The 19,453-nt window shown below is 25.6% G+C and overlaps 1 protein-coding gene across 1 annotated transcript; it reads right to left on the bottom strand.

Annotated features, from left to right (window-relative positions):
* Nucleotides 1-16,105: 16,105 nt before the first annotated feature.
* LOC114193453 (homeobox-leucine zipper protein HAT9-like) lies at nt 16,106-18,149 on the bottom strand. The gene is made up of 3 exons (XM_028083261.2): nt 17,516-18,149; nt 17,276-17,355; nt 16,106-16,700 (listed from the first exon to the last, which is right to left on the bottom strand). Exons 1-3 carry the CDS (start codon nt 18,014-18,016, stop codon nt 16,382-16,384), a joined length of 900 nt encoding a protein of 299 aa, XP_027939062.1. The 5' UTR covers nt 18,017-18,149; the 3' UTR covers nt 16,106-16,381.
* Between the last annotated feature and the right edge of the window lie 1,304 nt (nt 18,150-19,453).

Here is a 19,453-nt window from a genome sequence, read left to right as displayed (position 1 = left end):
CTTTCTTATTTTAAGAAACTTTGTACCTAAAAGATTATTCAGAAAATGTTTTTCAAAACACATATTGGTTCGTTAATATTTCGGAGAATATTTTCTGGAGCATCTTTTGATTTTTGTGTTAAAAAAAGAAAGGACTTCCCGAACCAGAATGTTAGAAAAATAATATTCTAAAATATTCTTCAAATACTTTTCTTTTTATTTAGAATGTAATTTCCAAAATATATTTATTTTTTCCATAACATTATGTAAATTTCTTTCTGGAATTTTCTTTTGATTTCCATGTTCTAGAAGACATTTTTTCGAAATGAAAAAAAAAACAAGATAATTTATTCCTTCACCAATTTCATTAAAACACTATCATTTGACTTTCATTTTACAATTTTTTACGGCATGTCATCACTGCATTTGAAATTTAATAGAAAAAAAATGCAAAAGTTAAAAAAGTTCGATAGTAATATATACAAATAAAACTAGAAATGACATTTGTAACATAATAATTATAATAATAATAATTTTGGAAATTCAAATGTGAGTTTAAGTCTACGTCCATAAAAATGATAAAATTATCATATAAGGATGAAGACTCATAAACTCATAAGAGTGTTTCCAATCTCTTAAATAACTCATTATATATGAGTTGAGCTCATATTTCATTGATATTATATTTCTCTGACGACGATCCTTTCTCAAAAGATCTCCTCCAAATAATAATAAATAATATACAACTAATTAAGTATGTACGACGTATAAAGTACCTTTCGATGATTGTGTGTGATTTGTACGTGTCCCAATCAACTTATGAACCTATATTTAGAGTTAAAATTTATGAGATTCGTGGAAAAAATTCTAAGAGTAAATTTGTTTTGGCTTTAGAAATCAGTATTTTTATGAAAAGAAATAACTACCAACACTGTTTATTCATCTTTAATTCTTAAAAAAATAATAAATTATAATTCGATTTGTAATTAGCGCCTAATTACCTTGGGACTAAAACCTCAAAAAATGTGAAAAGAAAAGAGATGATACATAATTTTGGTGACTTTTTGCATGCTGAATTTAAAGTAGCTTTGGATGTAATTTATTAATAAAGATGCGATGGAAATTGTCCGACACATTTGCACAAGATTACGTGGAAAAGTTACCTAATTCTTGTCACGAAGCATGGAATGCAAATAAAATGATAAACCTGGGTGTTGCATGCGATCCAATAGAAAGAACACGCAACAATTTTTGTTTCATTAATTATCATTATCAGTGCAGATCGAATGATTGGTCCTGTTCCGCCGACGAATATTGACAATTGCTACACATCATAAACTCCAAACTTATCAACAACTACAAAACCTAACAAAATATTATTATTTTTAAAAGTATTAATCATATCACAATTGTTCCTTCCTACTCTAATTTGTCTCTATCAACTTTGCAAACTCCTAATACATCATCATGCCTCTTTTAACACATACATTTCTTTTGTGGTGATGGAAATATAACATTAACGAGAGAAGAGTTTAATTTATATAAAAAATTAATATTATTTTTAACCTAAAATTTTAATATAATAAGGTGATTGGTTGTTTTATAAAATATTTGTTTTTATTGAGTTGAGATTTATCTAATTAATCCAAGTGTTCACTTTGATAGAATGTTTCTTTTCTTATCAAAGTTAAAATATGTTTATTGTTTTTTTTTTCATGGGGTGAAAATGTTATAAGTCAGAAGGTAAAAATATCTATAATGACACTCTAATGTTGAAATCAGTTAACGTAAAGTATTAAATACAGTAAATAACAAGTTAACGGTTAAACCTCATGAATATTGTTCCTTTTATACTGTTTTTTTTTTAACTTTTGTATAAATATGTGTCTAGTTTCAAGACTTGGCCTAGATTAACTTAGTGTTTTGATATTTTTCTTAATTCTTAATTACATGATTCTTAACTTATTTAACATGTAAATCTGACTTGTTTGATTAAATCGAGATAATGTTATCTTGTGATATCGACATCACCTAAATTTTTTTTGTTATCTAATTTTTAAACTCTAATTAAAATTTTTAACATTGCAGTGTGGCGTTTAATATTATTAAAAGAACTTATATTTTCTGCAAATTTTGTTTGAATTTTTTTTTATATGAAATATTTACAAATTTTGTTGTGAACAAAATTGCAAGAAATTGTTACCAATTTTTTTGAAAAATATTTTGTTAAAACACTTTTCGCAACAAATTTTATTGAAAATATTTATAAATTTTATAATTTTGTAAAAATAATTACTTATGAAGGAATTACCTGTTAATTAAAATTTTTAGAAAAAATGACCCTAAAAATATTTTTCTTGCAATTGTTTTTAACAAGTTTGCAAGAAAAATCTCATGTAATATTATAATTTTTAGTAGTGTAACTTTATCTTTTAAATTAAAACTTTAAAATAACATGTTTGTAAACTTTTAATATATCTTTTTTCTTCATAAGAGAATGTAAGTACAATTTTACATTTAATAATTATAAGATTCCCCTCAAACGGTGATGAAATAGTGTTTTATGTTTTGAAATTATTTTTAAAAAAATTCAATAAATATGCTGTGAAAACTTTAGAAAAGTACTAATTTTAAAAGATTTTGTACAAATTTAATATTTAAGGATATAAATTGGATGCTTTCAGCAATATATAGAAAATCAGAAGCACACATAGTGACTAATTTGGTACCTTTTGATGTCTTCCGTACTCTGGTCGTATAGCTAGTGATGAGTTATTTATCAAAGAGAGTTTGATTAAATTATTACACAAAATAATTTTGCAATTTCAAATTTTAATAATGCTAGAAGAATATCGATTCTAAGTGATTAAGGAACAATGTGTAAAATATAAATGTTAATAAATATTTTAAATATGATGTAATTAAAATTTAAGTGAAGTGATATAATATTTTGCTTCCACAATTACAAATACAACACTAATATCCAAAATCCTAATCATATTCATTAAAAATAATTATTTCTTAATTTTTAAATTAATATTAAAACAAAAATTAAATAACCATGTTGAGATACAAAATTATTTTATTTAGTAAAAATAATTAAGGCCTAAGATTTACATATTTTTTTATTGTGTAAGCTTATGATATTGTATTTGAAATTGCAAAATCAAACGACAATAATGTCATCATAATAAATAGTATGAGTTCAATTAAAAAATATAAAAATACTAAAATATATATAATATTTAAATTTTAATTATACTACATTTTTTAAACAATGATACATTAACAATGATAAAAAACTTAATTAAAAGTACTAGAATGCATATAATACTTAAAATTTAATTACTTTTTTCTTTTAACGTGATGATATATAAACAATGATTATACAAAATAATCTGAGATCAATTTAATCAAAGACAAAATCAAACTACTAATATTTAATTATAAATACAAAATTTCAAATGCTAAATAAAGTAAAAATTTAATAAAAACTTAATTAAAAATGTTTAAATTAAGAAGAAAAAAACTTAATTAAATCTTTAAATTATTATTAGATTTGATAAACAATAAAATAAAAAAGATTTAATATATGGATCCTATCATGACCACCACCTATGCTACCTAGTATAAGGAGGTACAATGGTCTAATCAATAGGGTCTAAAATTTGAGAAAAAAAAGTTGTACAATTAGATTCTTTTTAAATATTATTATTTTGAATGGATTGAAATTGATGACTGTCTTCTTTTTTTTTTTTTCTTTTTACACATCAATTCAAAAATGGAAAAATGATTTATATATATTTTTTCATTTTTCTACACGTATTCAAGTTTAAAAAAAAAATACTTAATTCTTCTTAAATCATTTTATATTTAAAAATAAAAATATAATAAATAATTTTATTAGTATTAAACCGGTGTAAAATAAAAAAAATAGAGTTTCCATGTATCATTATCATCGTTAGAAAACATCATTTTCATGATTGTTAGCTTTTTTTTTTTACCTAATATTATATGTATAAGTTTTATGGTAAATGTAATTTCAATTGACCATAATAAATCAATACATAACAGATATCTGACACGCGTTTAGTTTTTTACACAAGAAAAATAAATCAAAACTCAAAGCATACAGAAATTATAATTAAAAATTAGTAAATTAATAAAAATTTTAAAATTGAACTGTTTTTACAGAAAATACTAGTTTTAATATAAGATAACGACATTTTGAAGACTAAACAATAGCACAGAAATAAGTTACACGATAAAAGGTAATACATTTTCAAATATTTATTAAAATTATGTTATTTGTTTAAAGTAATAGACACAAATAATTTTTGAGTAAAATTATACTGCAAAAACATCTGCATTTAAAAAAAATAGTTATATATGAAATTTTGTTATCTATTATTTTATCCACAAATATTAGAATTAACCCTGGCCACAATATCTTTAAGTAGCATAAACGTTTTTCAATGTTATAATTAGAATTTATAGTATCTAATAAAGTAAAACGTTATCTGATCCTGTATGGTGGCTGATCATGTTAGTTTGTAGTGGAGTACTAAGTAAAATGATCTCATCCACTACTTAATATATGTCAATGAATGCAATAAAAATACAATATTTGGTAAGAATTCTAATTAAAACACATCCATTTAAGAATGATTATGTGCCTGAATTATATGCACATCATTATTATAATTAATTATATAAATAGGTTATCTTTTTGTATATCTTAAGCCAATTTTTGATGTTTTTTTTTTCTTTTCAATTGTAAAGTTCCATTTAAATGTTAAAATGTTATTTTTTAACAATAATTTCTAAATTTTATTCATGATCATAAAAGACTTTATTGTACAATTATAATACTTTAATAATTTTGAAATACAATATTATATATATATATATATATATATATATATATATATATATTAGTTATAGACTTTTAGTCTTCTCTACTAATAATTTGATTGATTTTATATTTACGAAATCTCCACATATCTCCAAATACTTCCCTTCTTATCGGATGTAATTACATTTTTTTTTGTGTGATTATGTTCAAATTATAATTTTATGTAATTATCAAATCACATTTTAATTTTTATATTTGATTTATTTTATTTTTTTTAATATTTTTATTTATTGATCATGTTTTTTTGCATGAAAAAATTTGACTCTTAAGTATACAAACATAAGTTTTTCATTTCATATTCTTTCATTTTATTTTATTTGATTTTTGTTTTATTTAAAAAACTTTTATTTTGTTAAAATAATTTTCATTATCTTATAATGATTCAATGTTTTGATGTTTGAAATTTTTTTTTATATTTTTAAGGTATTTTTTATTTTTTTCTTTTATAAAATTTTATTAAATGATGTATCAAATTGTTTAATTTTTTTATTTTTAAAATTTTTATTTGTTGATTGTTTTTATTATGTAAAATATTATTTTGACGATTTTTTATATAATTGTTTTTATTTTTAATTCTTTCTCGTCAGTTTATTTTATTATCTAGTTGCATAAATATATTTAATTTAATATAATGTAAAAATTCAATATTTACATCATTCAACATTGATTGAAGTTTAAAAAATTAAATATTTATATCAAAATTTAAAATATTATTAGTTTAATATTTTTCATCCTTACGATTTCATTCAATATAATATTTATTGGTGTATAATAAAGATATAAGTAAAGGGGCATTTGAAATATTTTTAAACTTTTTATTTTTAATTTTTTAAAATTACATTTTAACTTTATTAACTTTGTTCTATTAATATTTGAAAAATTTATAGATATTTTGGTTTTAAATATTGATTTATCTTAAGTGTGAAATATTCTATATGATCATTTCATTTTTATCCATTAGTATTATGGTTTAAAATTAATATCATTATAATTTATTTTTAATATTACCTTTAATATATATTTTTGATATTGAAAATTAAATAATATTTTGTTTTTCTGGATGTGATTTTTATTTTTTATAAACGACAATTAGTTGATATTTAAACAAAACAGAAAATGAGATACTCGATCATCATGAAAATGAGATAAATATCTTATACGCGTCGAATATAGAATGATGATGTGGATAACATTTTAGATATGACATAATTATGTGATAGTGAAATTATCCACACCTTACCCTTTTGTTATCCTTAATTAATTTATCTGTTAAAAAATAAATACCTTCAAATAGCTTTTACCAAATATATATTGAGTTTTATATTAACCTTATCATCCTGTTGTTAAGAATAATTCATCCCAAAAATTGTGTACATAAATATACAAACTTTGAGTCAAAATCCCCTTTTAAGAAAATATTTTATTATTCTTAATCTCAGAGTTAAAACAGAAACTAATTTAAATGCATATTATTGGAGGGTTGTTCATTAAATTAAAATGCATAATACAATAATATTTATTTTTAAAAAAATATTTAATTTATAAAACTTATTTTGATATTTAATTGTTATTTTGATATTTAATTAAGATGTATTTACAAAGATTATTAGAGCCTAGTTAAAACTTCAAAACAATATTAAATTAAATATTAAATAAGTATGTACTTAACCGAATCTGTATTTTCAGTCAAAATCCTTTTTCAATAAACTATTTTTATTATACTTAATATTAGTTAAAAAAAACTAATTTAAATACATATTATCAGACGGTTAAAATTTATGAATGATATATGTCATGTGATTCTTTTTTATTTAATTTTTTTTTTTAATATTTTTTAACTTAAACAAATTTGTCTATATATCAAACCAACCTTTAGTCTTATATTAATGTCTGTGTCACATGTTAATTTATGATTATGTCATTTTTTTTTGTTCAATTCGTTCTCGTTGTTTTTTTTTAATTAAGTTCTAAATTTTCTTCAAATGAAACAATTTCGTCTCTTCCAAATTGAAACCAAATTTATTATTTTATATAAATATTATACTAATATTTTTATTAAAATTTACATTTTTATTAATTATTTTTGAAATTTAATTATAAATTATTATAACTTTTGACCAAATGATAAACGCTCAATCATATATATATATATATATATATATATATATATGAAATTGAAATTAAAGTTTAAAGATGAAGGTAAGACAAGAGTTTTAAGAAGGAAAAAAACTAATAATAGAAGAATATATTACATCTTTCCAAATTAGCCATTTTCCATTCCTTTCGATATTTCCATTAGCGATTTTGTTTTATAACCTATTACTATAAAACTTTCATTAATTACATTGATGAATCTTTGAGAAAAAAAATGTGACTAATCTTTTTTAAAAGTCTCTCATCTGAATGATGTTGTTCTTCCATTAATAAAACAAAAATATAATATGTTATCAAAAAGACAAAACTCATTAGGTCTTGAATGAACAAAGATAATGTTTGGCAATATAATAAATAGTTGTAATGACAACCATTGTTCTCGCATATTTTTGGTCCATAATCAAACACACAAATTTACAAATGCATAGTCCAACCTCACCTAACTCCACGTAATAATAATCACAATTGAGGGGACCCAGACACTCCAAACTTACATGACTCTCTTCCTTTCGGAACAAGGATGTTCCAATGGTGCATGTCCATCACCATTCACCAACAACATGCTGCTCATCATTCATGTTTGGCACGCCATTCTTCTGCATTTTTTTATTATATCACAAAATAACACTTCATATTTCTTATTTCTATCATTAATATGATTTTGAGAAAATAATGTTGCTCTACTTAAAATTATATATAAAATTATAAAATTTATAGTAATTAAACTATGAGAAAAATTTTAACCCATGAATGGTTACTAAAAGAATCTAAACTTTTTATGGATGTTTTGAGATAAAAGAAGACGTAATACTAAATGATGAATACGTAATTCATATAAAACATGCTAACCACATCTAACCAAAAATCTTAAAATAATAGATTAATGAGTTGTTTTTTTTTTGAATAACTTTTAAATTTTTTATTTTTATTTAACATGGAATTTAGACTCATACTTATATCCTAACAATATTTTATAATACTTAAAAATTTGAGATACAAAATCTTTAAGACTCATAACGGAGTTTCAATGACATGTGTTTTTTCAGCAAACCCTAGTAGAATCAATATGTTGTGTGATATACCCACTAAAGACCATTACTGAATAAAAAGCAGCTTCAATTATAGCATGGAAAAGAGAAACACAATACTAGAGTGCACCTCAACTTTCCTTCTTTCTCACAAAAAGACCAACAAATAACTACAAACAAATTTGAGAAACTTTACTTTATCACTTCCTCTGTATCCTCTTATGTGGCCAAACATGACACGAAGAACTAAAAACCAAACCTATCAAACTATTACTCGAACCCCCTCAAACTGGGGATGACAAAGCGGGTCAGCCTGACCTATTTTGACTCGCAAAGTGCTAGTCAGACTGGCTTGCCCCACAATTCAAAAACAAATTTACTTTCCTAGCCTGTAGACCCACGAGTTCGCAAACTACGAGCATGTGCGATGTGGGCCAGCAGATTTAACATTTCAGCCCGTCCCTAATTTTTTTCTACAGACCTGTAGACCTGTTCGTCTGGCCCAAATTGCCACCCCTACCTCAAACATGAAACAAGTAAAAAAAAAATTGGATAAGTAAAGTTTAAGATCTTCACATCACCTTACAAAATTTCTTTAAAATGTTATGAAATTGTAGAAGTCTAATCCAACAATTATGTGTTAAGACAAGGAAGAATGCATGGGACCACACCATGTATAAGCACCCAACATCACTAAATATTTAATGGAGGAGGCATCACCACCGTCAAGCCAATCATATCCATCTCCAAAGTCTTAATTAACATTTGAATTCTACTACAACTTCATTAATATTACTCATTATCATGACCTCATCACGGTAAGGTGCATATTTTTTTTTCAATATTGTCCTAGTAAAAAGAAACGAATTTATAGCATTTTTTTTAATATTGTCCTATTAACACACACACATATGTATAATAAAAAATTGTAGCAATTATAAATTATCCCATAAGCTAAATTTACTTAAAATATTTTCAATATTGTAAGATAAATCTATTTGTGTTTTTTTTTGTCTGTCACAACTTCATTAAATCAGCGTAGTAGTATTCGGGAATATATTTATCTCAGAAAAAGTTTTCACATGCAAAAAATATATTTACAAATACTCTTACTGAGTGAATCTTTTATAATGATTCCAATATTGTTCTCTAAGTAAAATTAGTGACATCTTTTTTCCGGTTTATGATTTCTCATTTAAAACCAAAGATAAAAAAAAAAAAAAAACTCTTCCAAACATCCTAATATTTCACTAATTAATTTGTGTTGCTCAACGATGTCATGTCTCGGGAGTGAGTTAACTATATTATCCTTTGTTTGCACAAGTTTTGGTGATGAAAGCTTGCATGTTTTGCTTAAATTAAAATATTGCTAAATATATTTAAACAGGAAAATGCACTTCATTTTTGTTTTTTTAGTAAAGAATTACAAGGTATGTATCTCAACTACCGAATTATAAAGTTTACTAATATAATTTGATTTGGTCTCTAAGCACTTAAATCACAAATGTGTAAAATAATATAGTTTTTAAAATAATTCACTTTGTTGAAGGGTACCAAAATAAAATTTCATATGTGCATAGATTGGTTTAATGGATATCCTACACATGGCAATGTATAGATTCAATAATCAATTCAATAACTTCCCACTGCCTTCACTTTTCCATTCATCCCAACGCACGCTAGGTTACAACTTACGTAAAATGTTATCTTTTATTTAGTGATATATTTATTTATTTAACTTTTAAACAGTTTATAATAAATGTGCTTCATGTAAATTATCTTATCTTAAATGATAATGTATTTTTACATCCTCCTTTTTAAAGCTTTTTAATACGTCAATATTTTCTAAATTTCAGCATTACATTAAACTTTAAGACATTCTTGAAAAATGATATAATTATGGATTAGGTTTAATTATCATGTTTTTGAATTTTCATTTTTTTTTCTATACAAATTTGATATAGATGAAAGAAAAAAAAAAACTTATTACAAAGTGTTTAATTTTATTTTATTTTTGTAAGTTTAGATGATTTCTTGTTTAAACAAAAGAGTGACGTATATTTATGTGTTTTTTTTATTATTTACGCATTTATGTTGTTTTCTTGTGATAAATATATATAAGGTTCGATCATCTTTCAATTAAATTTAGAGTAAAATAATATATATTAGCAAAAACATCAATATTACCAATAAATATTGCAGGCAATAATATACATAGTATTTCACATGTACATTCAATATTTTTGCATATACAAATATACAAATACTACACATCATTAAATTTAATGAATATGAGTTGTCAAATTCATCTCGTTACATTGTTTTACAAAAGCATAAAAGCATAATGTTAATGTAAGATGGATAAGTTGTATTATAACTATTAACTGTAACATTTGTTATAATCAAATTAAGTTACAATCTAATTGAAATACTTGAATTGTTATATTCTTAAATAAAAATAAATAAATGTGCTATATAACTATTGACTATAATGTTTGTTAGTGGTTGATTTGGTTTCATAGCCAATGCCACGTGTATAATGTATTTTTATTTTTGTGTGTGTGTGATAAAGTTGTATATGTAGTTTATAAGTATGGATTGAGACGTGTTATGATTGATTGGAATGAGAAATGACAAATGCCTAGAATGTATTTTTTTTTTTTTAAGGTGTTGATGTAATAAAGAAGACACCATGATTGATGATGTAAATTTTATATATCAAGATAGAAGTTAAAAAAGATTGGGTTAAATATATTTTTTTTATCCCTCAATTTTCCGTGAATTTTGGAATTAGTCTATTTCGAAACTTTGGACCAATTTAGTCTTTTATCTTTTGAAATACGTGGATTTAATCCTTTTAATCAAATTTTGTTAGGTTTATTTGATGTTTCGTACACATTTCAGGATTGTATTTGAGTTGTTTATACTATTTGACACATATTTGCTTTAATGTTAAGTCAAATACTATTATGAAACGCGCTTGAAATGTCAACTAAACTTAACAAAATTTGATTAAAAGAACTAAATTCACGTATTTCGAAAGATAAAATACTAAATTGGTTCAAAGTTTTGAAATGGACTAATTCCAAAATTTACTAAAAGTTGAGGGACCAAAAACATATTTAACCAAAAAGATTTATGCATTGGACTTTGTTGCGCAGGTACAATGAACTACTGTAATTGCAGTGTCATAGTAGGTTTTGATATGAATTGGTTGTTAATTTTAAAAGTTAAATAGGTTTTTAGTTAATGAATTTTGATCTAAAATTGAAATTTATCTTTTTCTGAAATTTTAATATATTTTGGTCTCAAACTTTAAAAATTAATGAAAATTATTTTAATCAATTTATGTTAATTTTTTTTACGTAACAAACATGTTTCATGTTTGTATTTAAGTTATTCACATCATTTGACACATTTTCACTTCAATCATTGGCGGAACTACTTAGGGACTTAGGGGAGCCATGCCTCCCCAAAATTTTTGAAAATTATATATATATATATATATATATATATATATATATATATATATATATATATATATATATATATATATATATATTTTAAATTATAATTATATATTATTTATATTAAGTTTATGTTATGAAAAAATATAATAAAAGATAAAATAAAAAGTTTAATGGAGATATTAATTTATAAAAGACATTAGAGTTTTTTTTTTCTGGCTATAAGAACTTTTCATCATGTAAATTATCATGAAAGTGTGTGAGGAGAAATAAATACAAAGAGATAAATAGAGGTTGGGGAATACATAGATTAAGATTGAAGTATACATTTTCGGATGATCTCTCACATATCAAGGTTAGTATCTTATTATGATTTATATATGTTAAATTTATTATTCTTTTTAGAATGTTTCTTCCAAATTAAGTTTATCCCAAATTAGTATAAACCCTAATTATGATTTTAGGAATTTTTTTTATGAAATTTGTATGAACCTTAATTCTAATTTTTCCCAAAATTATTATAACCCTTAATTATGAAATTTAGGGATTTTATGTTTTCTGCTGCCTATGGTATTTTTTTTAAAAGTTTTGAATTTATACAGTGTTGCTTATTTAATTAAATTTGTATGAGTTTTGTTATGTTTTGCATTGTGATAATTGTGATTTGTGAATATAAATTTTATTTTTTTTAAATAGGTGGGAGGTGATAAATTTATATTAGAAAGATTATGATAAAGAGTAAAAGAATTGATTCTTTTTTTGGAAAGAGAAAGGTTTGTGATAAAGATGAAAAAAAAAATGCATCGACATTAACTAAACTTAAGAAATTTCATGAGCATCAAAAATTCAAGACAATGAAAAACAAATCTCTAAAGTTCCTAGAGTTACATATAATGAATTTAAGAATTTAATAGGACACGATCCAGGAAAAACGTCCTTAAATTTGACAATACCCAACAAATCAAATTGATGAGGTACAAAAGACTTATCAAAATGGTATTCATGGTTTGGTATCATGATATTAATAACGAATGATAGTGATATTTTTTTGAATTCTACTATAATGTGTACTTGTTTTAAGCAGAGAAAATGAAGAGAAAAAAAAAAGTTTTTTTTTCTAATTAAAAAAAAATATATGCAACATTTAATTTGGTGCCCCTAAATTTTTTGTTCAAGTTCCGCTACTGACTTCAATGTTAGTTAGAAAACGCATCTTACGCATCAATTTTTTTTTTACACAATTGGGTTAATCATTTTCAAAATTTATAGATAAAAATGTATCAAAATTTTAAACAAGAACAAAATTCAATTTCAAACTAAAATTAAGAGACTAAAATTATATTTAACTAAATTTTTAATGAACTTTTTTTAATTGTATATTTCAGGAAACATCATAGTTTCTTGGTCCTTAGATTAAGAAATGACTTCATGGACGATATAAATTTTAGGAAAATGATATTTTAACCTATTTTTTTTACTCACTTTTAACTTACCACTCTCCTCATCATTAGATCATCTATTTTAATTTTTTATAGTGATGTGATGTGATAATCTAAGGGTGATGAGAGTGGTGGGTTAAAAGTGGGTTAAAGTATCATTATCCTAAATTTTATATATTAAGATATAGGCTTAAATACCTTTTTGGTCCTCATTTTCGTAGTGTTTGTTGCGGATGGTCCCCATTTTGACAAAATGTTTATCATGGTTCTCATTTTGACCGAATGTTTAAAATGATCATCATTTTCGCAATTCGTGTTTTATTTGGTCCTTCTCTGTAACGTCGTTTAAATCATTAACGGAGCATTGTACAAGTGGCACGATTTGTATTAGGGTGTATTACGTGTACTGTACAGGTGTGGTAATTAGATATTTGGGGATAAATAAGTGAGCTAGGGTTTTGGTAAGGAATATTTAGGCAATTGGTGAGTTTTGACAATCTTGTTCCTCCATTCCCAATTAGTGTGTGCACTATTGGTGGTTCAACGAGAAATGGATTAATCCCGATTTGTAGCTGCGGAGAGATGACAATTTTGAGGATGGCAAAAACTCCAAAGAATATTGATAGAAGATTTTGGGTACAATCTGTTTTTATTTTTTGTGTTAATAATAAATTGGTTTTAATTTTTGGTTTATTGATTTACAGAGTGGTGGTTCCAATAATGTGGGCTGCAACTTTTTCAAATTGTGGTGTTGATGAAAAGGATGTCATCATAATGACACAAATGAGGCAGATTAATGATTTGGAGAAGTTATTGAAGGTTGATGAGAAGAGGCTGCACTTAGTAATGAGGTTCACTTGTGTTGTTATTGTATCATTCGTACTGTTATTGTGTGTAATCTTTTAAATCTTTTAAAGTCCAATATGTAATGTTGAGGGATAGCCGTCAGAAGCCATTTCCTACAACTGTAATGTTGAGCATCCACATTCACTATGCTCCTAGCCGCCTTCCACATGAGTATCTTTAATTTTTGGTCAGAGAATCTTTTTCTGAAATTTGCATACAAATGCCTCATGCAAAACCTGTGCTCAGCAGTGGGTAATAGGTCCTGAATGGTAAGCACTAATCCTTGTGCAATGATAAGATTATTAGTACTTACAACATTAAACAAAAATTAATAAATTGAACATATATTAAACATACCTTTTGTTGGTCAGACATAAAGTTCATTGTCTCAGACACGTCAATACCTCCAAGATCACCATTAAGCAATTCCAAGAACCATGGTCCTGAATGGCAGGCACTAATCCCTGTGCAATGATAAGATTATTAGTACTTACAACATTAAACAAAAATTAATAAATTGAACATATATTAAACATACCTTTTGTTGGTCAGAGATAAAGTTCATTGTCTCACACACATCAATACCTCCAAGATCACCATTAAGCAATTCCAAGAACCATGTCCAAGTTTCTTTGTTTTCAACTTCCACAACAGCATACGCTAAGAGCACTAAATGATCATTAGCATCTCTACCCACAACACTCAACAACTCACCTCCGTATTTTCCTTTTAAAAAACAACCATCATGGAAGTAATTTAGAAACCATGCAGAACATCACAACAATCGAAATCAAACAAACCCCAAAATAGAATTACGAAAACCCTAACCCACGAGCAAACACAACCTAGAAAACCCTAACCCACTTACCTCGTTGATAATGATTAATTGAAAAATTGAAATGAAGAGCACAACTGCAATCCAATGATGAAATGACAAGTATTAACTGCTTCGTCTGCAAATCCGAGCTCAAGAAAGACGAAGATGAAGAAATTTCCTTAATTGCAAATTTCCCCTAAATTGAAAAATTAAAGTTAGATAGCCTTATGTACAGTACACATAACACACCCTAATACAAACCGTGCTACCTGTACAATGCTCCAGAAAAGGACCAAATAAAACACGAATTGCGAAAATGAGGACCATTTTAAACATTCGGTAAAAATGAGGATCATTTTAAACATTCTGTCAAAATTAGGACCATCCGCAACAAACACTACGAAAATGAGAACCAAAAAGGTATTGAAGCCTAAGATATAAGTTGAAAGATTGCAGTAAATTATCCTAATTACATTGATATACTATGTGATAATGATATGAATTGGATGTTAATTTTTAGTGTACCTTATTTAGTAGTATCTTTAAAAAAGTATCATAGTTTCATATTCTTTATATTAGGAAAGGAATTATTGTTGCCCATTTTGAATATTTCAAAAGATAAAAATGTCAACAAACATATGTATGTATAATTTTAGAAATATTTGATTATGTGTGATACACGCACAGGTAAGATCAATTGATTAATATTACCTTGCCCTAAATGTTAGGGTTGGGTGTGGTTAATGTAACGATTGTACTTTATTCGAGTGAAAATATTATTATAAGTTCACAAAAGCATCTAAAAATTATAGAATTGAAAGACAAAAATTTAGTGTTAGGTTTTTCGAGAGAAGATCATCAGAGAGATTTAACACTAATGAGACTTGAACCCAATCACATAAAACATTGACAACATTCTTAATCGAAAGTCTTAAGGCAATGAATTTATGGATCTTCATCATTATATAGTTCTTTACTTTCTCATTTCTAGCCAATATAAAACTTAGATTCACACTTGGATACTTAACATTTATTTACATGGTTAGTTAGCGTAAGATTTTCTATACATTTTTTTTAACACCGAGAATTGGCCAAGCTTTTGCATCCATATAAAGGCAATTATAGCCTTTTAGAAATATTAAAATACATCATGTGTTATCCTAGACAAATGAATACATTAAAGATAAGATCAAAACTCTTATAATTATTTATTTAAATAACTAAAAAAAAAAATCATGACATAAAAGATAACAAACTTGTACGGAAACATCTTTAAAGCAACTTGCGTTTAAGATTGTCGTTCTTGCACTACTTTAGATTATTCCACAGTCTCTCCTCGTAAGCAAATAGTTCTTACCATTCAATATGATGATTGATCCATATATATATATATATATATATATATATATATATATATATATATATATATATATATATATAATGTAACCATAGACCATAAATATCTTACATGTAATTAAATTACAACAAATTAGAAAAATCTCTATATGAAATTTTCTTTCTAGCTATTTTTGTACTATAAATATATATATAATTAACCACGTGCATACATTAGAAGAAAGCATGTGGTTGGGATTGATCTCTAAATTAATGATCTCTATATATCTTTAATTACATTCTAACTAATTAATTATCAAACTATATATAGTAGTAATTACCACAAATTATATATGATCGTTCTCGTTTTGTCTCGTGTTCATCTTGAAAGAAACAGAGCTTTAGCATGCTGCAGATGAAGAGTGAGAGAATGGATAGTTACTTTTGTAAAAGTGGTGATGATGAGTTTTTGAAGGAAAAAGTAATGAAGAAGTAGTGTTGTTGGCATTTTCATCTTCACTTTTAGTAGCAGAAATTCTCTCACAAGAAGGGCACAGGGAAAGTGTGGCTGCTGGAATCTGCATGTAAAGAGGCATTGCCATTGCTTGCATTGACTTCAGTTCTTGAACCTCCTTTTGCAGCCTCTTGTTTTCTTCTGTCAGACTCTCACAACACTTCTTCAATACATCACAATCTGACTCAGTTTGTTTTAGCTTCGTCCTGTGTGCATCAAATTATCTTACAATTAATGAAAAAATATATGTATACATATATATCACTTTAATTAATCATTATTATTCATTTTATCCACTACTTTTTATGTAAATATATTATTAGTTCAATAGTATTTCAGAAACTTCACTCAAATGCTACGGTAAGTATTAAATGATGTATATATAGTTTCATTATCTACAAGGGATCAAGTTACTTAGAATTACTCTTTTTTTCTAATAACAATTAGATATTAAAAAAATATTAAAGTAGGAAATAATTTTCATAAAATTAATTTAGAAGTAACTTATCCCTTCTCTTTATATATATATATATATATATATATATATATATATATATATATATTCTTTATATATATATATATATATATATATATATATATATCAGTGTATTAAAAAATTATAAAAACTGAAAAGAGAAATGATTTTGTTTAAATTATGGTGGTGTAACTTGATCCATTTTTTGTAATAAATACTTTTCAAATATTTGTTTTAGTTTTCTCATAAACACTCTTAGTTCTATAATTTCAGAGAAACATGGTAAATAAAAGTAAAGTAGGGTACCTGGCTCTCCTGTTCTGAAACCACACCTCTACTTGTCTGGTTCGCAGATTCAGCTTCATTGCCAATTCTTGCTTTTGCTTCTGAGGAAAAAAACGACAAAGGGAATCAAAAGTTTAATTAGTGCACATCAGAATCATTTAATAAAGATCTAAAACAACATATTATTATTATTATTTTACATTATTAGTGTATAACCATTAAACACATAATTATTTTATATATATATAACATATAAAATACCGGATTGAGAGTAGAATGTTCTCTGAAGTTTTCTTCCAAGATTGCTGATTGTTCTTTGGTGAGTCTAAGTTTCTTTCTGGGGTTACCATCTTCATCAGCATCTGTTACCCTTGTCTGAAATTTCTCTACTTCTACATCAAATTCTTCTCCCATGGCCTGATCTCGCTCCCTCTTGATGCTAGAGGAGTTGGAAAACGAAGAAACCACACTGGGAGAAGAAACCTGTGGTCGAAAGTATTCATAGGACTCGGTCTTTGAACTTGGTTGATCATTTTTCACTTCATCACGATCATGATCATGATCATGTTCATCATCTTCTGGTGGTCCTAAAGTAAGTGAAGGGTATGTGTTGTTACCGTTTGATGGATTCTCCACCCTTCTGATCTTGTTGTGGCCATCACTCTTCATGCAGTTCTCTGATTCATCATGGAAGGTAACAAGACCAAGACCAAGACCAAGACCAAGACCAAGTCCTATGTTTGGTGTTTCATGAAAACTCATAGTTGTGAAGGTGGAAAGTGTTGAAGTGTTGTGAAATGAAAAGAGAGTTTGTGAAAGAGGAGGGTGTGAGATTTTGTGTGAATGAAGAGCATTTATTATGATTGTTGGGTTTGTGCATTTGTGGGGTCTGATTTTGTTTGTTTATTATTAGGCAAGGAAGAAAATGAGAAGGTTATATATTCTGGAAAATTAATATGAAATTAATTAGTTTCCTTTTTGTGTGCTTTTGGCTCATAAGTTGACCATTAGAAAGTTAATGACTCCTCCCTCTTCTTTTGAAGAAGGACATGTTCTGCAAAATAACAAGGAATTGAATCATGATGAAGTGTATATGGTATATAGTATACGTGGAATCACGTGGAAAGTGGATACCACGCACAATATGGAGCATATTTCATGGAGAGAATATTTTACTCTCTTTTAACCTTTTCACTTTTCTACTTTTCTTCCTGGGTTTTTTTTTTTTTTTTCCAACTTTTCTTTTTCCTTCAAAATGCTTTTTTATGTTTCAAACTAGATAACCGAGGTTTATAATTACACTTTTGATTATGTGATTTCTATTTTTAGATTTCTGCTATGGGAAGTACCAACATTGACTAAGGTCAATTTACAATATATAAGTGGGTACAATTCTTATCTTAGAAGCCAGTTTTATGCGATTGAGTTAGGCTTAAAGCTCACATCTATAAATTTCAATGAACAAATTGGATTTTCTAATTATAAGATGATTTTGTTGTTGTTTTTCCTTTTTCATATTTTGTTGTTGTGACGTGATGTGGTGCTCAAATCATATATTGCTGAGTTTTAGTTTTACTTTTACTACCTTGTGCTTATGATAGTTGAAAAAAATTAAATTTTTAATTAAGTCGTGTAAGTGTAACTCGTGAATTATGATGTTATTAAATGGAGTGTTAAGTTACTGAATTTTATGGTAAAAATTTAACAAAATGTTAATATAAGGGTTAAAATAACACAGATTGAAATATTTAAAGGGTTAGATTCCACAGTATAATTAGGAACTGAAGAATCAAATTACATAGTTGTGATACCTAAAGGATAGAAAGAATGTGATTAAACTATTTATATATGAAATTATATGTATTTGCAAAGTGATTAATTACTCTGCATTTTATATTCATGTAATGGGGAATCTCTGTTAGATTTCTACATTGTGTAAAAACTCATAAGGTCAACTATAGTTTATGATACAAGCGATATTAGTTTCTATTCCAAAAAGTTAGAAGAAAAAAAAAGGAAGATGTGTGAAAAGAACTATAAAATAATTTATACAATATATTTAAAGTTTGTCAAAGCATTATAATCTTTATTTTTTTGGAATTCTTTTTAAATAAAATTTTGTTGACAAACTTTTCATAAAGCATATGTGCTCGCAACACCTCAATGGATGAAAGAACGGTTTGATGTGACTTGAAAAAA

The sequence above is a fragment of the Vigna unguiculata genome, chromosome 8 (assembly GCF_037176805.1).
Source record: "Vigna unguiculata cultivar grain cowpea cultivar isolate G323 ecotype 2 chromosome 8, ASM3717680v1, whole genome shotgun sequence".
Taxonomy (NCBI): Eukaryota; Viridiplantae; Streptophyta; class Magnoliopsida; order Fabales; family Fabaceae; genus Vigna; species Vigna unguiculata.
This window is presented reverse-complemented; position numbering and strand designations above follow the sequence as displayed.